Below are 27,830 nucleotides of genomic sequence, written 5' to 3' on the forward strand. Positions count from 1 at the left end.
CAGTCTGTAGAAACATGCATTACTGATAGTATAAGGTATATTTGTGTAAACCAAAACTCGTCTTTTCTTCTGTAAGATGTGGTTACACATCCCTTTGCCTTAATGACAGCGACAGTCCTGTCAGGATTACACCAGTCTCATGAGAGAATTCCTGTTCATTTTAACCCACTCTTCCACTAACTTTGTGCTTGACACTCCTATATTCCTGTAGGGTGCATGTGTCCAAATCACTGTGTGAGTGGATTAGTAGATGTGATGGAACACTGGGACACTTTGACCAGACCTCTGTCCCAATTCTCAGTTTGGAACAGCAGGTGAAGTTTGGAACAGCAGGTGAAGTGCTGAAATAGGCACATACAAACTCTCGCTGAAATGTTCCAACTTATCAGATGCTAAAAAATAAATGTTGGGTCATATGCATCGCAAAATTACATTTTTGTCATATCGCCCATCTTTATATGTGACTAATTATTTGCCCAGTAAGCTAAAGTAGCTAAACTAAAGTACTGTCTGTATACTACTTCTGTACCAGAACATTTAATAGCCTGTACTATCTATTAGCTCAAGACTGGCTCATACTGTAACATAAGTGAAGTGAAAAGATTTGGACACTACACATTATTTTCCTGTGGGAATCTTTAAGTATTTGAAATTCTGGTTACTTGGCTTTGCAAAGTCATCCATAAAGGGCAGTTGGGTAAAGTTGTTTTTTAGTAGTTCGGTAAGAACCTGTTGTGTTTATATCCTCTGAACTGTTTTCTCTTTATTCCTGCATGTACCTTTTTAGCTGACTTATGGAAGCTCCAAAAGCAATAAAGTATTCTGAAAAAAGAGCTATACTAGATGCTGTAATAGTAATCTGGTAAATATAAAAGATGAATTGCTTTGGTTGAACCTCAGTACACAAAGTTCAGGCTGGTCTTAAAGAATCATCATCCAAGATTAGGCTGTGACATAGGCTCTGTTTAATTCAGACGTAACCCCTTGGATCTACTCGCAGTCCAGTACTAACTGCCCCAATTTCTAGTCATAAATATTTAACATATTCATTATCTATGACTCAACATTGCATAGTTTTGGGGAAAAGCCCAGTAAAGGTTTTATATGAAATAAGGAGAACACAGAAGGATAATTTTCTTATCAACATTGTAATACATACATATGTGTGTGTATGTGTGTATATATATATATATATATATATGTGTATATATATATGTATATATGTATATGTATGTGTGTATATGTATGTATGCAGTGCCTCCGCTGCAGATTTTGCAGGTTTACACATTTGGAGTTAAAACAGAATGTTATTCATTTTTAAGAATTTTGCAACGTTTACCAGAGGGTCAATTATTATTCAACCCCTCAAACCACCGGAATTCTGTTTGGTTCCCTCAAGTATTAAGAAGTAATTGAGGTATTAAGAACAATGAGCTTCACATGCTTGGATTAATTATGTTTTTCCCCACCTTTTCTGACTATAAAAGCCCCTCCCCAATCAAGTGAACAGCACTCATACATGGTCAACATGGGAAAGACTAAGGAGCATTCCAAGGCCATCAGAGACAAAATCGTGGAGGGTCACAAGGCTGGCAAGGGGTACAAAACCCTTTCCAAGGAGTTGGGCCTACCTGTCTCCACCGTTGGGAGCATCACCTGGAAGTGGAAGGCTTATGGAACTAGAGTTAACCTTCCACAGCCTGGACAGCCTTTCAAAGTTTCCTCCCGTGCCGTGGCCAGGCTTGTACGAACGGTCAAGGCTGGCCCAAGGACAACAAGGAGGGAGCTCCGAGAAGATCTCATGGCGGTGGGGACATTGGTTTCAATAAATACAATAAGTAACGTACTCTACCACAATGGTCTCCGTTCCAGATAAGCCCGTAAGGTACCTTTACTTTCAAAGCGTCATGTCAAGGCCCATCTAAAGTTTGCTCATGATCACTTGGCGGACTCTTAGGCAGACTGGTTCAAGGTTCTCTGGTCTGATGAGACCGAGATCGAGGTCTTTGGTGCCAACCACACCCGGGGCGTTAGGCAAGAGGATGGCACTGCATACGACCCCAAGAATACCATCCCTACAGTCAAGCATGGTGGTGGCAGCATCATGCTGTGGGGCTGCTTCTCAGCCAAGGGGCTTGGCCATCTGGTCCGCATCCACAGGAAAATGGATAGCACAGCCTACCTGGAGATTTTGGCCAAAAACCTCTGCTCCTCCATCAAGGATCTTAAGATGGGTCGTCATTTCATCTTCCAACAAGACAATGACCCCAAGCACACGGCCAAGAAAACCAAGGCCTGGTTTAAGAGGGAAAAGATCAAGATGTTGCAGTGGCCTAGTCAGTCTCCTGACCTTAACCCAATTGAAAACTTGTGGAAGGAGCTCAAGATCAAAGTCCACAAGAGATGCTCAAAGAACCTAGACAACTTGGAGAAGATCTGCATGGAGGAGTGGGCCAAGATTACTCCAGAGACCTGTGCCGGCCTGATCAGGTCTTACAAAAAACGATTAATAGCTGTAATTGCAAACAAGGGTTATTCCACAAAATATTAAACCTAGGGGTTGAATAATAATTGATCCTAATTTTTATATTTAAAATGTATTATAATTTAATTGAGCAACGTATGTTTTTTGTTTGTAATATTAAGGCATCTATTAATAAATGCTACTCTTGTTCAAAGTTTGAAGGCTCTAACTTATTTGCAACTTGTTGAATTTGCAAAATCTGCAGGGGGTTGAATACTACTTAGAGGCACTATATTTTCTTTTGCATTCTGTCCCTTACTATCAGCATGTTTTTCATTTATAGTCACATTTGTTCACGAGAGGTTCTGAGAGCGACAACCTGGTTGTGGTCAGGATTTGCAAGCATAGTCTGGAAGTGTGTGTGTGGTCTTCTATTTTGGGCAAATCTGTAGTATGGTGGCTCTGGCAGCTGAAGGGCAAAAAAATCTAAAATCTGGTCAAATTTAATAAATCCTGTAATATGAGTCTGGCTTTACTTAGTGGCAAACATGGACTTTGCACATATGTAGGTGATGAGTCGCACATTTGTATGACAGTGTGTGTAAATTACAATAAGCAATTCCCTTTGCAAGCTCCCATTTGTAAACATTAGTGGGAGAAAGTCATGTGCTTCGTGAGATTCAGCAACTTTTTGGTGAGGCCATCTCTCGGATTATTAGGAATGAACAGCTAAAATGCATAAACACCTGAGAAACTGTAGGGTGGGTAGTGTGTTTCACTGTTCCTACTTTCATCCTCCACAAATAAGAGATTTCAGTAAAATGAATTCAGTTAGACATCATGCCTGATGTTACATTTGTTGTTGTTAAAGTGAGGTGAATAGTACACAGTCAAAAATTGGAAGAAAGTAACATGTTCCACTCAGCACTATATTTGGGATTTCTGAACTGCAGTACAACTTTAGCCTTTGCAATTTTTGGTTTTGAAAGGGCACCAGCCACATGACCAATTTAACAAAGTTACTTGGTTCACATATGCAGAATAATTGTTATATTTGCAAATTACATGCCACATATTTAGAACTCGCTACATATGTATTTTTTCCGGAATTTGAAAATGGGAACTTCTATTTTAAGACATTGTTCATTTTAATTTGTGATTCATGTACATATTTGGTAAACAAGAAGTTCATGTTTGCAAATGTCAGTCTAAACTAAATGTAAGGCCTTGCTGAAACTTTTCCTGTCCCTTAACACGCCTGCCACCACAAAACACTTCACTGTACAGTGCTTTTCTTTTCCCATTTCAATATTTTAGTGAGTTTGGTGTGTTTTTTTTAGAGAGTGTTTGAAAAGGAGTATGAGCATCTTATTAATATACCATGGATAGTAGCATAGTATTAATAACATTGTAATCCATCATTTCAGGTTAGGTTTTTGTTTGCATTCTGCAGTTTTTGAACACAAAATTGCACCAGTAAGGACAAGAAGGCATCAGTATACTCAGTGACTGGCAGAATTTAGGTCATCTAATCCTTCATTTATTTAGCCAACCTCCAGCACTGATGCTGATTTGAGTTTATAGGTTTTAATTACCTGTAATTAAAATGACATAACAATTTTAACATTCCATCAGCGATAGTGTCAATACGGTTGGTTTTTGATGTGCTAAACATGTAAATATAAGTAAATGAACAGCAGAAAGTCCACGTTTCTTATTCATACACACATCCACCATCACAAGCATGTAGCCTTGGGACCACAGTGTAGGCTGTGAAGACCTGTATTTTTTGGCTAGCCCACTTGGCATGTAAAGTGAATCCAGCATAAGTTCAAAATTCTGGTTTCATACGATGTGGTGTCCAGTAACCATGATTTTTTAAAAAGTAGTAATATCTTAAAACAAATGCATTTTAAGAAAAAAGACATTTTTTTGCACTTCTTACATCGATTAAGTAGGTCTCTTAGATCCATGGACCCAGGTCAGTTAATAGAGCCCAGAGTCCAAACTAAACACAGTGAAGCAGCATTTAGCTATTATGCACATAGATATACATACCTAGATGGCACGTCAACAGCACCGCCATTTTGGGGTGGTCAACATCGCTGCTGGACAGCATTCAGTACCATTACACAGTGGCAGTACAAGAAAGATACTGTCCAAACTTATACTATTTCAAGAATATTGAACTCAGAAAGTGGAACAGGATTATATAACGGAGGGAACGCAGAAATCCACGCTCATGTTTGTGTGATGTGTACTGTTTGTGTGTAGATACGGCCACGTGGTTGGTGAAGCACAGAGAACCTGTTGATGTGATTATTTTTCCTCTGGTTTTATATTAAGCTTATTTCATTTAATAATCTGTTCGCAGGATCTTAACCTTATGTAGTAATTATTTATTTACAATGATGGTTAATGCTTTAGCTAGGCAAGTTATTGCGTTCCTTTATCTGTGTAGATATTCATATTAGAATAACGTTGGCACCTTCTTACACAAAGCTGAAGTCATCATCTTGTTTGAATTTTCCTGCTCCACCTTAAATGGTGCATCAGACAGCATCTTGTTTGAATTTTCCGTTCCACTTTAAATGGTGCTGCTTCAGGCACCAGAATGTAACTGCTGCACCATTTAAGGTGGAACGGGAAAATTGGAACAAGAAGCTGGCGAATAAGAAGCCAATTTCAGCTTCATTCTGCTTACTGTGTTTTGGGGGTTTATTTTATTTTTATGTGTATTACGATTAGAATTGATTCACACATTGATGGATTTGCTGATGCGTGTGAGATTATGTTTCCGCTGAAGCTTGTGCTAAACTTGGTTTTTAACATCAGGTGCAGACCAAATACTTTCCTGCTGGTCCGGGTGGCTAATTAGCACGATCAGTTATTAAAGAAATAAAAACTACCGAGAGCAGTCCGTGCAACGTAGACTAACTAGACCTAACCCTCTATGTCTGAGGATTATAAAACAAAGTTGGGGAAATCATTTGAGTAATAAGGAAGTTGTGGCCAATTTAATCCTGAGAAATCATCTTTGAATACAAGTTCACAAGTGGATCTTGACCGCTCCAACATGGCGCAGACGTATCGCCTCAGATAGAAAACAACAGACAATGCGTCATCTAGGTATGTATATCTATGGTTATGCAGCAGACAACTGGAACAAACTGTCAGAAGATCTTAGATGTGCCCCAAACGTAGCATTTTAAATCCAGGTTAAGAACATTTCTCTTTTCAGGTGCTTATGATTGAGCTCTAAGTTGCACTTCACCTTTGTTTTTAATTTTCTTTTATGTTTTTACCCTGTTCTTACTGCACTTTACCCTTACAAGATAATTGTAACACTTAAATGCTTTGTTTAATTCTTTTAATTTGATGTACTTTCTTGTAATCATGTTTTGTAACTATCTTTTCAAAAGCCTTTCTGATGTGCTAGTTCTAAGGATGTGATAAGCTCCCTTATTTTCAGTGTACTTTATCTTAGCACCATTTTTATTTCTTTTATTCCTTAATTTACTATTTCATTATCTTTTGCTCCTGAATTTTAATTTTTGATTTGTATGACATCTAAATGTTCTCCTAAGTTTTATCAACTCTTTGGGAGGTTTTTAAAAGTTTGCTAGCACAGGTATCCCAAGGATTGATTAACAGATTAGAGGTTTGTATTACTTCCAGGTAAGCTTTTTTTGTTCAGTTACGGCTGCTATTCAGCGGGTGAAAGCAGTAACTTTTGTTCTTAGAGGGCTGGAAATGACTCGGGTATAATCGCAGTTGCATTCTTCTTATGCACTTTATCTTGTTAAATATCCTTGCAAAAGCCTTTCTGAGGTGCTAGATCTCAAGACTGTTATAAGCTGTATTATTATCTAATACCTTTTATGTTCCTGTTTCTGTAAAGCAGTTTGAATTGCCACTGTGTATGAAAGGTGCTACACAAATATAGTTGCCTTGCTAATTCTCTACACTGGTGGAAGGTTTGTAATTTATTGGCAATCTATCTGACTAAGGTCAGGGTATTGTCAGCCTCAGACACACCATCTAATATCTTCTGATATACTCTTCGCATGTCTGTGTATGCACTTCCATGCAGCAGGCTCTGTCTGATGGGAAATATACAACTGCAAGTAGTTGCATGCTCTGCGTGCTGTGACTGAGCCTTTCAGAGCAAGATTTAGCCACTGGATTGAAGAAGAGTATGTAAAGTTCATTGCATCGCATCTTCGTTATTTAAGAGTTTTCTTTTAAGTTTTACTAGCTTTTCAGCGAGATTTTCAAGAGTTTGCCTACAAATATGTCCAGCGGGATTGTTTTAGTTGCAGCCCTGTGTTGAAAAACTGCCCAATTCTATATGTCAGTCTAAACCAGCAGTCTGTGGTTGGATATTTTGTGAGTCAGTCAAATATCTCTTTTAGTGAAAGTAGATAGGCAGTTCTTGACCACATTAAGCAACAAATTACTCGATTCTCTGGCCATGCAATTTTGCTGCTCAAGGTTACCACTGTTGTTGGACACACTTAAGATTTCTTGATCGTAAGTTACATCAAATGCTCTTAACATTCTTGTGTGTGCATAGTGTTTACAAGCAAGCAGCAGAAACCACAGCAACCCAATCAAGGACAAATTGCAGTCATGCTCATTTTATGACAGTAGCCTCTTTGTGATCTTACTTAAGGTAGTGCAATTTAAGCTCGAGATACTGCCCCAGTATCTTAAGTCAGACTGAAGTTGTAAGGTGCACAGCAAAGGATATCAGAATCAAAATGCAATGTGTTGAGTTTTACGCTGACAAATAGTTGCTCTGCAGTTCCTTGCACTGGTGGCTGGCACTGCTGATGCTCAGTACAAGGTTCAAGTCCTTGCAGTGTACTTCTGAAGACTTCTGTTTGTCTACTATCTAAATATAAAGACTACACATATCCAGTGAAGCTGTACTTCAATTTTCAGCCAACTATTCTATAAGAGAATACATATGACTGTGCATATGCGTTTGCAAGTAGCATTCACAACATGAAAGGACTTTTTTTATTTTATTTTAAACCCTCAAAAGAAAACATAGGACTCAATCGGTCCATTGACTACAAAACATATATAAAAGAAATTTTATGAATTAAGGAGGTCGATAGCTGTCAGGGTGCATGAAAAATGGGATAGATTAGGCAAGCGGAAAATATCGCCTGCTAAGCAAGTGGTTTACATGTTGTCCTCATCAGAGTCATCCTCCTCCTCCAACGAATCCTGTAAAGACCAAAATAGCATATGAGCCAAAACGATAAGGCAAATGAGACCTAGACCTTATTGATGTAGGGCTTACTTTAGCATATTTCTCAGCCTCTTCTTTGATATCCTTAGGGACCAGCTCATGTCTGCCTTTCGTGACTGAAAGGAAGGATAAAGATATTAATGCACTTTAAACAGATGACTTAATGAGATGCATCTCGTTTAACTGGTCATTAAAAAAAAGGGGGGGGGGACAACTTACTTTCTCCAACCCAGCTGAGCTCCAACTCAAAGGCTTTGTCTTTCACTTCATCATGTACAATGTAGATGCTGAGATGCAAGGAGGGGAAAAAGAAAAACACATTTATTTGAGCATGTGCATATATAACACCAGGTCAGTGTTATCACGGTTATGATCTTGTATTTAAGGGTGTGTTTATACTTGTAGTTCAGTTCCCCTGATCCAGACCAAAGCAAAATATGACACACTGTCGCATTTTAGTTCTGGTTTGACATATTTAACATCGAACCAAAAGATGTAAACAGAGGAGTAAAAATGGTTCTCAGGATGCTGCTCACTGTGCACAGGATCATTAGCAGCTGAAACTGGAGAAGAGAATCCCTGTTCTGTTTAGACATGGCATTAAAATCCATCCTGTATCTGGATGTTGTCTGTATACACATTTAAAAGTCATGTGTAACCTCGTCTGTGATCAGAATGTGTTCTGGTCTAGCTGCGGCTGCGGGATCTGTGTGCATGTAAACGCAACATGGCTAGCTTGACCACATTCGTGGTCTAACCTCACGTACGCTCCACCCAAAACTTTCAAAATTCTTCCTGCCACTCTCGTTAAATAAGTTATTTTGCGCATCTCAATGTGTATTTAAATGCAACTGAAACTTGAAAAGCCATTTGCTGCATGTGAAACTTGAAAAGCCATTTGCTGCATGTGAAGTACAATATACAACTGACCCAACACCCCCAGCTCTGATTTTAAGCCGTGTTTTTCCTTTTGAGGGAGCTTCAGTTGCCACTGCTAAGCACAATTTTTACAACCCGCCATCTTTTTTTTGTTCTTTATAACTTAAAATGCCAGGAAAGCTGTGCAAACTACAAAATGTGTTATAATACAATAAACAGAGCATGGTCTATATAGGCTATGCCTACTCTGCTCCAGCGTGGCACTAGCATGATTTAAAAATTTAGATATTATGCTGAGAAATGAGATTCAATCAATATCTAGATGCAGGAGCTACATTTGAAAAGCACTAGTGTAAACGTGCTGTCTTGATTGGTTAATGATATGATCACCACGACTGGATCACGACAATAAGATGTTATTGCCAAGTGTAACCAGGGCCAGAGAGCACTGCGACCTTTAAAGAATGTGACTCAGCATAAAATACAGTATACCATTATACCACATGCCAATCATTTCTTGAATTTAAAAACAGGTTTGTTTCAAATCGTATGATCGTGAGCACGCACCAACCACGCATACAGTCCTTAAAGTGGAAATCTTTATTCATCTTTTGTTTATCCAACTATACCACCACTATGATCTTGATCATTTCTATCAATGCCTCTAAGGGATCTGCTAACAGTGTACGTTAACTTTACTCACTGGGTTTAATACTGCCATTCTGAAGCTACCCTTGCTGTGATTTTACACATCCCAGCAGCATGGGAACATAACACGTGATCAGAAGTCAACAGCATAGTGGGACCTTCTGACACCACGTCTGATATCCACATCTAAAATTAATATTGCAGTGTACCAAATACCAGCACATGTCTGGTCATGAGCTTATGCTCATCAAATAACAATGGCCATTCTAAACATTCTGCAAAGGTCAAAATAAGCAGCAACTTATTTAGTTATTATAACACCCACATAGTCTACAACTGGAAGAAGAAATTTGCCCATCAGCTCATGATTTCATGGGGAGGCTAGCTGAGTACTTAAATTATGCTGTTAGTGTTTGGGATGTTGAACCAAACAGGAGTGCCCCATCCAGGGTTTTCTGCTAGTACAACCTTTTTGCAGCCTAACAGGTCTGCAAATATTCTCTAGATGGCCAGGGTCTGCTTGCATTAGACTTTACAATTTTGCTACTCAAAACCACATTTTGACTAAATGTTATGATGGCGCCATGCTTAAAAACACGTGTCATCTGTGCAAATCAGTATCCATGATTTTATAATCATGGGTTATGATTGAGTTATGATTTTATAATCGTAACTCAAACTTTTCTCTTAACTCATTTTGACTTCAGGCCAGAAAACCCTGAACACTGTACTCCATCTCAATAATTCTCAGTTGATTTTTCTGCTGTAACACATCTGATGCAACTCATCTACAAGCCACTAAGCAAGCAAGTTAAATCAAGTGTGGACACCAATGCAACGATCCACTAAGACACTTGAGAAGCAAGATGAACTGCCACCAGCATGTGTAGCAGCCAAACAAAATTCACTGTTCCACTTACATTTTTGCAACCTCCTTCACCAGCTCTCTGCACGTCATTTCTTTCATCTGTTGAAATAAAGAGGGCATTAATGATGAGGAGGTTGATAAGGGGCTATCATATGTACAAAAAACAACTACTTTACTGAATATGCAATTTTCACAAGAACCAGAGTCCAAAGGCATGACTACGCATTTAACATTTTCCCCAATCATCCCCAGCCCCATTCAACTAATTTAATCAGTGCAAATACAGCACCAGGTGCATTTAACATTATACACATGATTATGCATCACGTTCACAAAAGACAAATAACCTGAACAGTAATAACATATTTTATCAAGGATTTGCTCTCCAAGACAGTTGCAACCAAAAGGGTTTAAAACCCCTAGATGGGTGTGGAGGAAGTTAAACAATAAAGCTAGAAAGACAAGAACTTAGACAAGTAGTTGTGAACAAACACAAACACTGGAATCCCACCTGAAGTTTCTCAATCTCTGTCTTTGCGGCTTGCTTGGCTTTTCCAATGGCACAGCCCCAGTAACCCTAAAAAAAGCAAATACTAATGTTTGTACTAAGATTTACTCAATGACTCAATGCACGAGTGACTGAAAATTAATCAGACTATCACCAGTGAGCTCTTACATATGAAATTCCTGAAGGGTCAACCATGTAGAGCTGAGGACCATCATCTTCATCATAAGATCCGAGAATGAAACTGGAGACAGAGATATCATTTGACACACAATTACATGCTTGTCAGACTATTAACAATTTAAAGGGAAAAAGGTATTAAAGAGCCAATCTCATGGAAAAACAAATTTCCATTGCTTTTTTTAATAAAGGAACTTGAAGTAATATGTCAACAGTGTCAGTGTTTCAAAATGTACCATTCACTACCCAGAACCAATTCAATTACATATTTCCATCTATTTCAGCCTACAGAAATTTTGCTCTTCTCATTCATATTGAAGCTCTAGGGAGTGTTTCAGCTCTGAGTGCTTTCTAAAAAAGGTACAATACAGTGAAGCCAATCAGAACACAGCTCAGTTATATCAGCCTTAAAGGCATAGTAACAAAAACAGCCTGTTTAATTCTAAACGATAAAGAGGGGTGGGAAAAGAGTCATGTAAACATGAATTATGACTATGGTTTATGTACTGAAAATTATTAACATAAGAATTAAACAGACTTTTTTTTTTTTACTGTGCCTTTAAGGCTAAAAAAAGATAAATGAGCTCTGTTCTGATTGACCGATCTGTATTGTTTTTTCCTCAAACTAAAAAATATGAGACACATAATATGGGCCCTTCAATAGGTTCAGAAATAATTACTCTTCTATTATTAATTGATAACTATTTAGTTCTAATTGATTGTGTAGCGCATCGTGACACATGTAATGATTTTGTTTTCTCAAAAAAGCTTGAAATGTACACCGATCAGGCATAACATCATGACCACCTTCTTGTTTGTACGCTCATTGTCCATTTTATCAGCTCCACTTACTATATAGGTGAACTTTGTAGTTCTACAATTACAGACTGTAGTCCATCTGTTTCTCTGCATACTTTGTTAGCCCCCTTTTACCCTGTTCTTCAGTGGTCAGGACCCCCATGGACCCTCACAGAGCAGGCAGTATTTGGGTGGTGGATCATTCTCAGCACTGCATTAACACTGACGTGGTGGTGGTGTGTTAGTGTGTGTTGCACTGGTCTGAGTGGATCAGACACAGCAGTGCTGCTGGAGATTTTAAACACCTCAGTGTCACTGCTGGACTGAGAATAGTCCACCAACCAAAAATATCCAGCAAACAGCATCCTGTGGGCAGCATCCTGTGACCACTGATGAAGGACTAGAGGATGACCAACACAAACTGTGCAGCAGCAGATGAGCTACTGTCTCTGACTTTACATCTACAAGGTGGACTGACAAGGTAGGAGTGTCTAATAGAGTGAACAGTGAGTGGACACTGTTTAAAACCTCCAACATCACTGAGTCTGATCCACTCGTCAGTGTCACTGCAGTGCTGAGAATGATCCACCACCCAAATAGTACCTGCTCTGTGAGGGTCCATGGGGGTCCTGACCACTGAAGAACAGGGTAAAAGGGGGCTAAAAAAAGTGTGCAGAGAAACAGATGGACTACAGTCTTTAATTGAAGAACTACAAAGTGCACCTATATAGTAAGTGGAGCTGATAAAATGGACAATGAGTGTAGAAACAAGGAGGTGGTCATAATGTTATGCCTGATTGGTGATTTATCTCTATGAAAAAATGACTCTGACTTACCTGCATCCAAAAGGCCGTACTGCACTGTACAACGTGTAGGCATGGACGTACATGGCGACTCTGTCTGCCAGATGCTGTTCATGAAACGAGAGAAAAATTATGAGGAAATTTAAAAACTTTTTTTTTTTTTAAATAATAAAAAGACTAAAAATTTTATCAGAGGTTTCTCATTAAGCTCACTAAGAAAAGTTCCATTTCTGTTTGTATGGGAAGCTGGAATAATTAAATAAATTTGACAGCAATATGCAGGTTATATAATACTGTTGTCTTAAGCCCCTTTCACCTAGGAATTCATTGGTAATTAATCGAGAATCAGCAACGCAGAATTAAAACTCATGAGAAGCTGAACATGGCATAACCGTAGTACAAGTTCCAGAAAATTATCAGGAGGGCTCATGTATGAGCAGAAGCTGGTAAACAGCAGGGAGCACACTTTTTTGAGGCATGTGATTTAAAACATTACCACAGCTAAGAAAAAAACAGGAGGAAAACCTAACATCAACAAAGAGCAGTGCAGCATGTCTGGGAAATGGAGAGATTCAGAAATGGAGGTGAGGAAGATGAAATTCTTCATCATGTGAATAGCAGAGCAAGATGTGGGGGTTTATGAGCAAAATCACCAGCAGACTCTAAGAATACAGCATAAGCAGAGAGAAGACACAGGTAAAGTGTTTGAAATTTAAATTTATATCCATTGTATAAAGATATCAATCTCTAGAGACCGAAAGCCTTATACTCACAGCCACTAAACTGAATAGAACATTTCTACCATTAAAATCACTAGCAACAAGCAATTTATTCAGTTTTGGCTTTTGATTTATATTCCTCTCGTAATCATACTGATTACTTAAACTGAACAGTCTCTCACACAGTTAAAGACAATGTGATGAACTAACAGAAAAAAAGTGCCTGATGATGCAATATCACTTGCAAGGTGAACTTGAGGAGTAAATGTACTTTTGCTAATGCTTTTTAAAGTAAGTTACACTCCAGACACGTCAACTGTAACATTTTCCTACAATCAGATCAAACAATGATCTGATTATTACAGAACAACAGTTCATTTCTGGTGGGTGACATGCTGATGTCTTGCCTCGTTTCTCACAAGGCGATATCTATTTTATACGTGTAAAGCACACACAGGACAAAGATATTTCACATAAATGAATATACCTATGCTTATACCCCACCAAGCACCGTCAAATTACTTTTTAAGCTAGTGACAAAAAAAAACAAAACAAAGTGAAAATAAAATCAAGGCACAAAATAATTATTGGCCAGAGTTTATGGGGAACCTGTATTAGACTAGATTTCCCATATCCCAGCCTTACACAGCCAAAATATATCCAAAATTGTGACAACAGTGTATTTTATATGAGTCAATTGTATTTGTTGACACTTATGATTGAATGTAGGATTTGTTTTATATCACATCTGGTATAACAGGACTTTCACAGTAACACAGAATGCGTGCATCCCAGAAAAATACTGTTTGAGGACTGAATGATACAAAGCCTGAACACTAACAGTAAAGGTATGCTAATAATGTGGAAGATTTTAGTGTGAAAATACAACAACTCACGTTACCACTTCTGTGACAAGCAGTATGATACTTTAAGTCAGCGATATTTCTGCTGTGACTAATTGATCATCTATATATTTCCAGCACTATAAATAAGTAAAACATGTGCTCTGACACATTTTATCCCCTGTACTGAATATATGAAGACAAAGATTTTCCATCTTACCTTCAGAGGGATGTCATGGCCATAGTTGGAGCGGAAGTTGGAGGCCTCTTCCCTTGCCACCTCAGAGAGAGATCTGGCATCTGCGAGAAGCCCTGCCACAGCCTGAAGGACAGAGAAAGACGCTCCTTGCTCAATGTTCATATCAACTCAAACAGTGAAGTGACTTTACATGCCCAAATTCTCCTCCTTCAGCGAAGCACTAATTTATCACAATATGCAAAAGCCAAAATGCAATTTTTGATTACATAGCTGCAATCCCTCTGAATTTGAACCATCTCTGCTTTGTTGCGTTATGTAATATCCTACAGCATAGCACTGCATCCCTCATCCTCATTGCCTTTTAAAAAATATATTTTTTTTAATCCTTTTGTGGTTGTGTTCATCAACATTCTCTCACTACAACACCCAACATGCATTACACAAACACATCATACATTCATTGTGAATCGTCCTGCTACAATGATATCTACTGATGTATCAGTGATATTGAGACAAAAAATTTAGAAGTGATATTAAGCCTCCTAGCACTAACACTAGCTCTCCTTCTGCATTAGCCAGTTATCAGCTTAAAAAAAAAAGAAAAACAGCCCATCTTCATGTATTCACCCCAAATAACTTATAGTTTTTCAAATGTTCCTCCCACCTTCAAGTTACATCATCAGAGGAGAGTTTTCCCCGTTTTTTTTAGCTGGAAATTCTCACTCTCAAGACCAGCGTAGGTGAGTAGACATATTGGTACATGTAAATGATTAAATTTCTTATATTGGCCAGAGCGCCCCTTTGAATAATTTATTTCAGAATAAACACCGCACCAAGCACATTTTACATCATGAACACCATACATACCATTCCAACATGACGATCAATATTGAAGATGCGCTTGTTGGAACCTTCCTCGTAGAGTTTAGACAAGACCAGCTTCTCTACACCAAACACTATTCCATCTTTGCAGCGGATCCCAATTGCTGTGCTGCAAGTATAAACAATCATCCATCAATATGTTTTCAGATTTAGGAGCAACAGCTTATAACAAAGTTTAATCAGGTTGGCCATTCTGCATCTGTATTAAGGCATGGACAGTGGTTACGGCAGGCAAGTCTGTAATGAAGTGCGACACTCACCTGCTGTTTTCCACCGCTTTCATGGCATACTCAACTTGAAATACCCTGCCATCCGGTGAAAAAGTGGAGGCAGACAAGTCATACTGGATTGGAATAAAAACAACAAACAAGTATGGTGTTCAATATTGTTTTGAGAACAGGCCTAGGTGATGAGACAGTCAAGGTACTTTCTTTACTATATATCTGAGGATAAATTTTTAGTTTATGTTTATTACTGATGTGTTATAATTGCATGTTCACATAATGTATTTTAGTTTAAGGTTAAAACTTTCACTCGTCTTTAAAATACATTACTTTCACTTTTGTTAGCTACCTAGCTAACTTTAAGTGTCTTGTCATTGGAGCCAAGTGCAGTAACGTTAGCTCGTCATTCATTGTTAGCCAGCGGTGACTCAGCAGAGGCATAAATGAAAATAAAATGCAGAGTTTAGGAGCCACGATTAAAGAAGAATAATAAAGGATTCTCAAAGGTACTACTTAATAAATTCGACCGGATTCACTTAAAACATTATAAACTTTTGAACTCAGCTGTCTAGGAGCTGAGAAGTAGCTCCCGGCTAGTGCTGCTCGGTAACTTGGTGTCATAGCGAGATAACCTAGCCACAAGAACGGCATGCCAAAACATTAGTTAAAGGGCTTAAACTCGAGCTATGTTCAAGAATGAATTAACACAAACACAAAGACTTTCACTTATTTCACTTACCCCGGTCCCGATAGAGCTCATTATGTTTTACAGCGAGAACCTCTAAATGGTCAGAAGAGCTTGGTTAGCTAACCACTGCATTGGCGTTAGCGGCAAAGCTATTGCATCCCCGTCACTCCGCATTAAGGAACTCGCTGATTGGGCGCAGTGTTGTCCAATCACGGTGCAGTACAGGAGTGCGTATGATAATGTGAAGCTTCTCTAGTAAGGCCGTTGAAGCTTCATAATACGAGTCTCTGCTGAAAATGGCCCTATGAGTCTGCTTAAAAAAGGAAACGTATTCTGTAAGTCTTTACATTCTAAAACTAAGCAAATGTAATAACAACAAAAAATAGTACTGTCTGAATGTACTGAATATAATATATAAAATAAATAGTGAAAATATAGTGATATGCACTCAGTGGTAAGCAAGCAGCGTATATTGTCACCATTGGAACAAAACATTTGTTTATTTGATTTATTTGACATACTTTGAAAATATTCCATGTCTGTTACACTGTGCTCTCTTAAAAGCAGTTCTCTTGTCATGCTTTTTGCAATTAAGTCTTGTAGTAATTTAAATATTATAAACTACATTAAAATGTACTTTTTGATGTTTTGTTCAATATTTCAATCATTCAAATGAACAAGAAGCAAATGAAATGATAATATACTAAGTAACTATGTATTTACACTCTATTTTGCCAAGTTGTCTGCCTTAAGATTTGATCACCACTTTTAAAATTTGACGGATTCTAAGCATTAATTGTATTATAACTGAATCATTAATGTTGCCCAGCTTTCTCAGTCAATTTAGAATCTTCTACAGCTCCATTCATCATTGTGGGCACGTCTTACATGTCTTCATTTTTATTTATAGCTTCTTTGGAGTCCTACGAATGATCTTAAACCTGTGAAGTTGCGCAGGATCAACATATTAGAATAGATTTGTACACTTGTCTGCAACCAAATCGGTTGAAATATTATTGAAAACATTGATTTCAAATTTAAGAGTACTAGTTTAACTACCTGTTGAACTTACTAAGTAGGCCGTTTTTCCTAATATTGATGATGCACTTACATGTCAGCCATGTTGTAACATATACCCTGTGTTCATTGGCACATAGTTTACATCAAAGACACAAACAACAGTGATTCATAAATGGAATGTAAGTTTTTATTACATACAAATCAAAAGGAGATATTCAGAAGCACATACTTTTCACTTGAAACCAAGCCTTATTCATTCACCAGACTCAGTTCAGAGATAGAAAGTCAAACCAGATAAAAAAAAAAATGACAGTTAATTACAACTGTCAGTTGCAGCACAACACACTAGAACAGACAATAGATATGTATACTTTCAACCAATTATGGTTCATTGGGATGCTACAATTCATTCATAAACCTCTTAATCATTTATTGTGCATTCTTTCAAATTCATCTCAGTCTAAATATGTATAGAAGTATACATATAACTCACAAAAAGTAATAAAACTAAAACTTCCATTTTAAATCATGCAATACAAATACGCCTTCTCCTAAACCCACTGTCGAGTCATTATCAGGCTCAACTCTCCATCTCATCTTAATAGGCTGGAACAAACAGCGTCAGCATGACAGCTGCTTTCCGGCTCTGTAGCAGCCCATTCGCTTCTAACTGAGTAAAGTGACGTGGACCCTAAATATCCGAGCTCAACTAATCCCTGAGGCACATCTTTTTGCCAGCTGCTGAGTGTCTGAGCACACTCCCGATAGCTCTCACACGATGGCACATCTCCAATAACTACCACCACTCAGTTGCGCCCCATTCAAGGAGGGTAACAACAAAACACGCCCCCACTCAGATTTCTCAGAAACAGGCCTACTGTAGATACATCAATCAAAACAGCTTTCAACTGACATGGTAGACATCAAGTATGTGGCATATTCTTCCATAGGCACAGGAGGTAGGTATGGGGTTAGTCCTGCAGTTCATGAGCAGAGAGAGTGAGACCATGGGGATGAGAACCCAGAACCCAGGTATGCAGATCACAACATACATGGTTTGCAACAGATCACCAGAACTATGCTACTCTTTGCTTGAGTTTTTGGTGTCCCCTGCTGGCATCTTTGGTCTGACCAAAGAATTTCATTACAACTTCCTCTTTCACAAGCATTCAAGCATCTAGATTTAAACGCAAGAAGATGAGCGGTTTCGTTGTCATATTTCATTCTAAAAAGCCCAAAACTCAAGAAACGCAAGAGTACAGTCTAACCAGAAAGAAGGCAGAAAAGATCGAGCTACTGTTAGTCTTAAAACGCATTCCCTTTTACGCAATCAGAAATTAACATGCTGTTTCCTATCATGGATTAGTAGGAAAGCTTAAAAAAAAGGAAAGAATAAAAGAGAAGAACATCAGAATAAGGATATTCTGCTAGACATCGAAACATTTCAGTCATTCTGATAGTCAATCAGACTAGATTTGGGTATGGTTTCAAGCATTTTGGTGAGCGGTTAATAAGAGATGACTGGCCCCTGAAGTGTGCAAATGATATGAAAACAGGGTTAAAACACATATGAAAGTACAGTTGCATGCAAAGCATATTAAAAAAAAAAAAAAGTCAAATTATGTGTTTTTTAAACAAGTTAAAATAACACATCCTCTACAGGTAACAAACTTAAGTTTGTTAAATACTGCAATTTTTAGAGCACAATTTCTACATTAATTGTTGAATTAAACAAAAATTCAAAAGAAGTTTAACAAAAGAATGTGCCATAACTTTTGCAGAGGCCACATTTTATGTTATAGCTTTTTCCAATATGTTAAACAGAGCATAAAACATTAATTGTGCATTAAAAGTTGCAGAAATGTGTTCTCTGGACATGTTTACTTATTTTTCACTTAGAAAATCAACAAAACTTTCTGGCTGGGGCGCACAAACTTTTGCATACAACTGTATATGAATCACAGAACAAAAAACACAAAGAAAAGCTATTATTTCTGGACCCAATGTTGGGGTGAATGTTGATTTGTAAGACTGTAGCTAAAACAAAAAAAAGTCTTCATATGATATGGGATGTTCAGACAGCAAGACTAGTTCTCTCCAGTTCAGTTCAGTTTCAGCATTGTTTTATAAGACAGCTTTCTTCTTCGATTAAATCTGCAGCACGAGGCCAGCAGCAGAGATGTTGTCTCCTCCTCCTGCAGTCTGATAGACTTCAGTGCACACGAGCACCGGAGCTACACAGATTTCATAGTCGTCTTCAGTCCAGCAGGAGACGGGCCGAGACTCCTGCAATGGAATCCTCTGGCTTCCCTCCCGTCTGCTGACAGAGAAAGACTCGTCCATGATCAACCTCGCTTTGCTGGTGTCAATGTCCGCGGAACCGCACACGTGGCGGTTGGCTGTGAGCGAGGCTTTGGCCACGGCCGACATCGTGTTCTTCCACTGGGAGCCGTGAGTGACAATCATGGCTTGGAAGGCAAGTGTGTGGACATGCAGTCTGGTCAGGGGACGGCCGGTTGCGGCTTCTTTGTGCCGCTGGTTGACCAAGCGGTAGAGCTCGCGCATCTGGTCCAGCACGGTGGCTACACGAGGGTTGGGGTCAGACAGTACAGTCAAGTTACTGCCGCGGAACAGGCTGAGGAGGTTGGGCAGCTCCTGCTCATTCATGCCCAAAGAGTCAGCGTGCGGCAGCACAAACTCCAGAAGGTCTGACATCAGGCCCTCGTCCACGAAGCTGGCCATTTCAAAGTGGACACTGGTCTGAGGGGAGGCTGAGGAAAGGATCCATGCCAGGCGACTCAACAGAGCCTCACGTTCTCCTAGAACAGAGACAGTCATCAGAACCGGACCCCAATAAAACATGCTCATATTGTAATCTGCACAGGAAGAACTGGGAAAGAGACACACATGACATCAAACAAACTACTAACAGTTGCAATGTGAAATTACATTAGCAGGCTAAAGTTTGGGCACCCCTGGTCAAATCATATATTTGCAATTTAATTAGTGTTTATTTTACTGAATTCACATGTTGGAAAAATAAAACATAAAATGTGGCCAGTGCAAAAGTCATGGCAGCTTTGGTGTTTCGTTTTCTTTTTTTTCTAATACACACACACACACACACACACACACATACACACCATCAAAACCGCTTATGTGTGCACTAAAATATGAAGAAAAAGTGCCATATTTCAGTTCCTTGTAGAGGATGTGTTAACTAATTTTTATTTTAAAAAATAATAATAATCAAAACATTCAATTTGTAGTATTTAACCTTTGCATATGACTATACAAGCATTAAGGTATTTACAATGACGTGCCAAAAACCATGGGATTTCATAATGTAGCGCTACCTCAGGGGACGGCTTGGGAACCCACACCTGTATAAGTTGTGAGGTGTTATCTTGTGAGTGAGGCTGAACACTGGTGCTCATGCCAAGGCAACTTGCATTAGTGGAGTTTGAATGAGGCATGGTAGTAGGTGCCAGATGGATGGGACATTCCATCTTCGAAGTTGTGAGAGCATTAAACATCCACAGTGTCACGTGTGTACCAGGAATACATCATAGAAGGCATTACCACCCACAGCGGACAGCGCCATGGCCACCCATGGGTGGCTAATGATCACGACCAGCAGTATCCGGCTAGAACTGTCCGTGCAAACGGACAAGTGACTCTGGCAGAAATCACATCTATATTCACCTACACTGAGACCCCACGCGCATATCCCGCAGGTCAGTGCAGCGTTATTTCGTTTCCAGGGGATACGGGAGCAGAAGACCCACCAGAGTGTCTGTCAACACAACACCAGACACAGCGCCTCACCTGGGCTTGTGAGGTTGCTAACTGGACCCTAGAGGACTGGCAACATATGTTCGATGATTCACAGTGCCAACTGTTTCGGGCTGATGGTAGGGTTTGTGTGTGGCACAGACCCCATGAAGCCATGGACCCCAGTTGTCAACAAGACACTGTGCAGGCTGGTGGTGGTGGTGTGGGGTGTGTTGTCATGGCATGGGTTGGGTTAGTGAGTGCTACGTTTCACTGCTTGGTGACCATTTGCAGCCCTTCATGGACTTCACGTCCCCTACACTGATGAGATATTCCAGCAGGATAATGCACCGTACCATAGGCCCAAGTTGTCCAGAATTTTTTGAGGAGCATTCTGGAGAGTTCACACAAAGGGTGTGGCCTGCACATTTGCCCGACATGAGCCCAATCCAGCATTTATGGGATGTGGTGGAGAGGTCTTTTCGCACTCAAGATACTGCACCTACAAATACCACAGAGCTGTGGGTGGCTATCCAGACGGCATGGCTCAACATCCCTAGAGCCGTCTTCCGTCCACTTGTGTAATCGATGCCACATTAATCTGCTGCACCTTGCCAGGCTACAGAGGGCCCTACACGACACTAGATTCTGACCCTTTGGCATGTCAGTGTATACTATAACAACTAATAATCCAATGATCTTTATGAGACACACTTTATTTTGATGGTCCACTATACAGTAGCTACAAATGCTTGAATTTTAACAAACCACCTGGTAAAACTCACCAGATTTAAGGATTAGGACTGAAGTTGGGATCAGGGTTAGGTTTTGGGTTGAGGTTAAAGTTAGTCTAAAATGAGTCTCAGGTTCAGGATTATTAAAGTTTGGTTGAATGTAATGGATATTTTATTGAATGTCCTTAAAGACAAGGTGAACATCTATTCACCTTGAATAGTGACGAACTAAAGTAGACTATCAAAATAAAATGCTACCTCTTTATGAAACACTGAAAAACCAACCCAGAGCATACACACACAAGCATACAGCCTTTAATTTTCTTTATGAAATGCACTTCCCATTGACCTGAGCACCAGTCTTGCTCAGCACCTCTCTGGATTTGCCATATAGCCTTGCTAAAAAACCCAAACACCAGCAATATGGCTAATGAGTGGACAGATAATCCTGTTTTTGCTGCAGAGCACATCAACAGTTAAGCGCAAACCAAACAGAAATGACTGAGTGTAATGAACCATCAGTGCTTTCCCATGGCGGCTGGAAACATTTTTCAAAAGGATTACTGAGGCAGTAAGAATAAACATCATGGCTACAATCTGTCAGTACATTACAACCCTGCTGATATATCACCCATCATCTCATCACTGTTCAGCTTCCTACTTTTAGGAAACTTTTATCAGAGATTCCAAAGGCACAAATGAATAATCTAGGAGTATTTCCGCTCCAACTAACCTTCAACAAAGTCATGGTCTCAACAGATTTCACTACTGAACAATGACTTTTCTGTTTTAACTGAGCATCTGAGAAAAATGAATATAGATAGATATATTTAAGTCTCTTGCAGTCTTCTTAAGCATCATGGTTATAGAAAGAGTTTGCCTAAATAAGTAAACCTAGTGTGCTTTTGTGGGGGCATTTTAAAACCATTAATTTTGACTAAACATTAATCATGATTAAAGATGTGCCGTTCTAACTGTTAATGCTGAAATAATTTTTAAAAAATTAAAATGATCTATTCCATTTTATGCTATAAGAGTGTATTAGTAAGGGTAATGTTTGTCTGTGGTTGACACTACCTTGCTTGAAAGGGAAGTTGTCCATCATCTGAAGGCCTCCCACCACCAGCAGGTCAGGCTTAAAGCTCTGCAGCCTCATCTCAAACTCCTCCATAGAGTCCAAGTAGGGGTTGTGGTCATCACTGTGGACAATGTACCTGAGGAGAAGAACAGGGGAATTCCAATTCCAATTCTCTCTACAAGTTTCTCTACAACGGTGCATTTCATATCAAGCCACTCTAAACACATTTGTTCGCATCATAACTGTTTAGTTATGCAGAATGTATCTTTAAAATCAGTGAAATTCTCCTTTAAATCCAATTACAGTCAAACTGTCTACATAGCTAAAATAAAGTAGAAGTAGACCTTGAAATCGACTTATTCTATTGAATTACCAGTAGGGATACTTTTAATAAAAATGTAATTTAATTAAAAAGCAAACATATACTTCTGAGGACTTTTCTGTCCTCATTTTTGGGCAGACCAGTGAGGAGACTTAAGGGAGTCTAACTCATTTAAACATTTGGTGTTAAAGCAATATTTTCCCTGTCTCTTGGTATTTTAGAATTTTATTAAAAAAAGATTTTTGAATGTGATAAAAGACATTAGTCACTCAACTTATACCAGAACAAATCCAGCTTAATGACAGACAGTTTGAATCACCAACACTGCACAACAAGCTATACCACAGGGCAGATGACAAATGCAAAGTAGACTTGTAATTTACATAACGTGATTTGCAAACAGCACTACCTGCATGAAGTTACATAACTGACTCATTTGTCTACAATAAAGCAAGCCATGTATAGCTATTATGTATTACTGGCATGTTACATTCCAAATAAATATCAGGATGTGATATGTTATCAGTGTGTAAGCAGGCAGAGTGGAATCTGACTGGTTTCATTCATGCAATACAATCCGAAAATGTGACTGACTGCATGAGAAGTCTAGTCTTGATCACTTACTCATCACTGTGTCACTATCACAGATTTATGGATTGGTCATCTCGATGAAAACTAACAAACTTTATCTCCACCTTCGAAAAGGACCTGAACTGGAAGCTGGTGGTGAAGTGGGTCAAGGCAAAACTGGCTATCTACCAATAATAAGGCCTAAAACCAAGCTCACCTGTTGGCCCTTCGGGATGTGTACTGCCCCCAGGTAGCCCCAGAGGGATACTCCAAGATCAAGTGGATATCTGGCTCCTCCACTGTGTTCCCTGCCACTACAAATAAATAAATAAATAAATAAATAAAAGTTACAAAAGAGATACACAGGTATAATAGAGTACCCACTAAAAAGAAAAGCATTATTATATAAATACACAGGCATAATAGAGTACAAGAACAGTTACACAGTTAGGTTAAGCAGAGTTTACAGGACAAGGCCAGAACTACTTGTAGTGTTTTCACTACAAGCAAAAAAAAGGCCTACTGACATTTCAACCAATGATGCAACTATAAGTTGAAATAATTTTAATTAACCAAATCAATCAGCTGTAAAAAATGAAAAGACAATCCACACATTTAAATCTGTTAAATGTCTGACCCGAAAAGCTGTGGAATGTAGACAATAAAAGCATTATATATACACATTATTACAGCATTATATTATCTGTTTTATATATATATATATATCTTTTCTAATAATATTGCAACACTCATTTGAAAATAGCTCAAAAATGTTACTTTTGCCAAAATAAACAGTGTATACTTTGTAGAATATTATTATGATCTATTCTAGCATTCTGAAATCAATGCAGTTAAACTGCCAACTTCATACTGATGCATAACAATGTTACAACCCATTTTTTGACCCCTTTAATTTAATTCTATTCCTTTAATCTGAGATAAAGAAGACAGTGAAGGCAGTATCCTACCTGTGATGTGCTGTGAGAGAACATCGTTGAAGTCTGGGCTGAAGCTGCCCCCCAAAAGCACATCACAGCCTTCACTGGCCATCCTGCCTGCCATTACTGGAGCATTACCCCCAACCGACCAGCGGTTTCCAGGCAACTCTCGAGAGGCCTCCACCAGCTGACTGAAGAGTGTGTCGTTCATCACAAACCTCCTGCGAGATAAGGAGAGTGGAGAACGGAAGAAGGCAATTAGTCATACTGCAAAACCAAAAGTAATGCAATGTGGACGTGAGCAATAGACCCTAAAAGGAAGCAAAGACAGAGCATGAAGATGTTTATCAACAAATCAGAAATAATTTTTGAATATGTTACTTATAGCATGTCTAACGCCTAAATCTTTAAATCAGTCAAAATTCTGAAATAAAGTTATTATTAATTTAACACAAGTCAAAATTTGAAGGAAAAAAGTCACTAATTTAGAAAAAAAAAAAAAAGAAAATTGGCCATTATTTTGAGAAAATATTTTTGAGGGCATCAATTATTATTTCGACATGATACATCAAAAATTTATTTAAGAAAATAAGTCATTTCAAGATTAGTAAGTCAAAATTTTGTCAAACTGCAGCTAGAAACTGACTTTTTTCTTCTCTACCTGGCAGGAGTTCTGTAGCATCCAGACTTAATGTTGCATGTAGGGCTTGAGTGTAAGATTTGGATTTATCACTCCGTATATACAATTACATTTTTTTCATATCTGAAATACAAACTTGACATTCATAGCAGAGCACTCTTGTTTCCCAGAGTGCAGTAAACACTCTCTGAATAATTTAAATGAGTCAGCTTCTAGGCCTATGTATAGCCTTCAGCGAAGGCTCATTTTACTACATTATGCATATTTCAAATTCTGGCAAGCCTCAACAAGAAAAACAACAGTAAGTGACACAATAGTCAGTCATTTTAAATTACAGCTGGTGAAAACCATGCATTAATGAGCTTGGCAAACATGAGATGCAACACTATGTCATTATATGTTATGCCATCGTAAGGCATTAATATGAGTTTTCTGCATACATTATGAATAGAAATTCAAAGTGATTTCTTAATAAATAGTAGTGTGCATAAACACATTCATAAACAAACTTGTCTTGACTTCAAGCTAATCTGAAGTGTTTTCTGTTGTCCTTGGAATGAAGCGATTGGTATGTGCACAGTCTTGAAATCTGAGTACTGTGGTATAAGCAAATGTATATATACACACTAGAAGAGCTCTGGTTAGTCCCTCCTCCATACATATCTCCAGCAGAGGCACACCTGAAACTCAGTTCACTGACCAACCTCCATAAATGTAGAAACATTTAATCAAATCCTGGTTTGAGTGAGCAAATGATTAACTCCACTCATTTCTGAGCTGAAGGTAAACACATTAGCGTAATCTTCCGTCTCTGTACTCCGGTCACTTACTCCGAGGCGGCTCCAGGTGCAAAGAAGTAGGCGAAACTCTGGGCCAGCTGCTCTGCGTTCTCAATGTAGTCGTGATGGAGTGGCTGATCAGTCGGCTGCAGTCCAATTTTGTTCAGTAATGTCACACCATCCACAATAATGTCCACACAGCCGCCAAAGCCTGATAAGCAGAGAAGTGTGAGATCACACATAGCTTCTTGTCATCGCTCAGAGTCTCCGACTGGTTTTGCCAGCTCCATTGTTTCAACTGTAGCCAATGTTTAGAAATGGAGTAGACCAGTAGTCACATCTAGCCATGTAAACAGTATCTGCATGTAATGTTTGTCAGTCCACTTTTACAACACATCATATCTAATCTCACAATTATGTAATTTTTAACCCGGGCCTGCCAGCAAAATGGTCACAGATCAGGCAGTATTTACCAATGCAGGAGAAGAAGAAGAGCAATAACAACATGCCAATATATGAGGTTACTTGGGGCCTATCATTTATCTGCCGTGACCAGATAAACTACGTGACCACGGTGAGGGCATTTACCCAAGAATATTTGAGAATATGCTAATATAACACACACACGCATCTCTAGTCTAGGGTTTATCTACTAGACTAGAGGTATCTCGGACTGAAATGGGGTGAAAATGTTTCATTGTCTCCCAAGACAACATCTTATAAACCTTTGTTACGCGCCTGCAGTGCCAAATCTCTGGACAGCTGGTTAAGTTCATTAGCACATACAAAGAACTGTGACTGATTCATCAGCAACAAAGACTGTGTCAGACTTTTTCATTAGATCTTATCCGCTGAATAATTACAGCAGAGCACACCAAGTAAATCTGTAGACACAGTACGTACATTATTTAAACACGTTGTAAAATGGACAGCCAGGAAAAGCCATGCAGGCAAAACACAGCAGGGCCTATGTAAAACAGACTGGGGAAGACTGCTGGCTGGCAGCATGCAAAATAATCCCTTTGGCCACCTGAACAGGTAAATTAAGACCATATGTGGCGGTTAAGTCTAAGAATTAGGGCACTCACAGCAGTACAAAGAACAGACATTTGAGACATATAACTGGCAAGACGCACTGACATGTAGCAATCTAATAAACGGTTATCGCACTTACAGAGACTTTATCATCTGAATGAGATGACGAAATTCATTCTTAAACAGCTTTGTTAGCTCACAGTTGTTGCAGCCCTACGACTGCTGTGTTAGAAATCATCTTTGAAGTAACACAGTGAGACTAATAACTCTGAATGAATGGAGCAGATAATGCTGTGTGTCTTACCTATGGCCACTCTCGGGCGGGCGACGTTGTTGATACCCACTTTCCTCTCAGCCCGGAGAAGAGAGGACAGCACGGCGTCCAGCCGTTCATCCAGCACGGACCGAGGAGTGCGGAGCCAGAACGCCAGCAGAACCGCGGCGAAAGACAGAACGGTCCCATATTTCAAACCAGAGCGCAGCTCAACGGCCATCGCAGACAGACTACACCTCACCTCAGCTCACCTCACCCCGCTCTCCGCCAGGCTTTAATGAAGTGATCCGGCTGAACACACACGATAGTAGAGCGAAGAGGAGGAGGAGACGGAGAGGGAGGGGGGACAACAAGCCGAATATGGACCCGTCACATCCGGTTCGAGATCTTTTACAGTGATCAAAATAAAAGCCGCCACGATCGCAGTTTTTTTTTATTTTAATCCAGTTTCCTGACATCATAAAATTTAATTTGAATAAGTGAAATGTCATTAGTATTATAAACGATGTCATGTAAAAAATCAAAATTCAACCTTTACAAGTATTTTTACTAGGACTATTATTTTTTAATGTAAGATCTCAGATCTTACTACTAAGGACAATTCATGGATGTGACGTGTTAAAATTCTAATCATTACTAGATACGTTCGAATTTGTGTTCTACTGGTGAATATGCTGTTTGCTACCAAAAAAATTTTACATGTC

At 39.0% G+C, this 27,830-nt stretch overlaps 2 protein-coding genes across 2 annotated transcripts; both read right to left on the bottom strand.

Annotated features, from left to right (window-relative positions):
• Nucleotides 1-7,475: 7,475 nt before the first annotated feature.
• Nucleotides 7,476-16,146, bottom strand: psma3 (proteasome 20S subunit alpha 3). The gene is made up of 11 exons (XM_036593659.1): nt 16,014-16,146; nt 15,311-15,393; nt 15,036-15,159; nt 14,190-14,291; nt 12,442-12,515; nt 10,799-10,871; nt 10,634-10,699; nt 10,175-10,221; nt 7,947-8,014; nt 7,779-7,843; nt 7,476-7,702 (listed from the first exon to the last, which is right to left on the bottom strand). Exons 1-11 carry the CDS (start codon nt 16,032-16,034, stop codon nt 7,658-7,660), a joined length of 768 nt encoding a protein of 255 aa, XP_036449552.1. The 5' UTR covers nt 16,035-16,146; the 3' UTR covers nt 7,476-7,657.
• Nucleotides 16,147-18,322: 2,176 nt separating this feature from the next.
• On the bottom strand, nt 18,323-27,346 carry adpgk2 (ADP-dependent glucokinase 2). The gene is made up of 6 exons (XM_036593660.1): nt 27,157-27,346; nt 25,869-26,028; nt 24,429-24,619; nt 23,678-23,774; nt 22,568-22,704; nt 18,323-19,801 (listed from the first exon to the last, which is right to left on the bottom strand). Exons 1-6 carry the CDS (start codon nt 27,344-27,346, stop codon nt 19,131-19,133), a joined length of 1,446 nt encoding a protein of 481 aa, XP_036449553.1. The 3' UTR covers nt 18,323-19,130.
• Nucleotides 27,347-27,830: the final 484 nt, after the last annotated feature.

This window comes from Colossoma macropomum, unplaced genomic scaffold (genome assembly GCF_904425465.1).
Source record: "Colossoma macropomum unplaced genomic scaffold, Colossoma_macropomum, whole genome shotgun sequence".
NCBI classification, from domain to species: Eukaryota; Metazoa; Chordata; class Actinopteri; order Characiformes; family Serrasalmidae; genus Colossoma; species Colossoma macropomum.

Excerpts from the sequence above, each read along its gene's own strand:
- adpgk2 (XM_036593660.1), bottom strand. The coding sequence starts at position 27,346 with ATGGCCGTTGAGCTGCGCTCTGGTTTGAAATATGGGACCGTTCTGTCT. Across the intron at positions 23,775-24,428 it reads TCTCTCACAGCACATCACAG|TGGCAGGGAACACAGTGGAG; the intron begins GTAGGATACTGC and ends ATTTATTTGTAG. Across the intron at positions 19,802-22,567 it reads CAACTTCCCTTTCAAGCAAG|GAGAACGTGAGGCTCTGTTG; the intron begins GTAGTGTCAACC and ends TCTCTGTTCTAG.
- psma3 (XM_036593659.1), bottom strand. The coding sequence starts at position 16,034 with ATGAGCTCTATCGGGACCGGG. Across the intron at positions 10,872-12,441 it reads GTACGGCCTTTTGGATGCAG|TTTCATTCTCGGATCTTATG; the intron begins GTAAGTCAGAGT and ends CTCTGTCTCCAG. Across the intron at positions 8,015-10,174 it reads GTGAAGGAGGTTGCAAAAAT|CATCTACATTGTACATGATG; the intron begins GTAAGTGGAACA and ends CTTGCATCTCAG.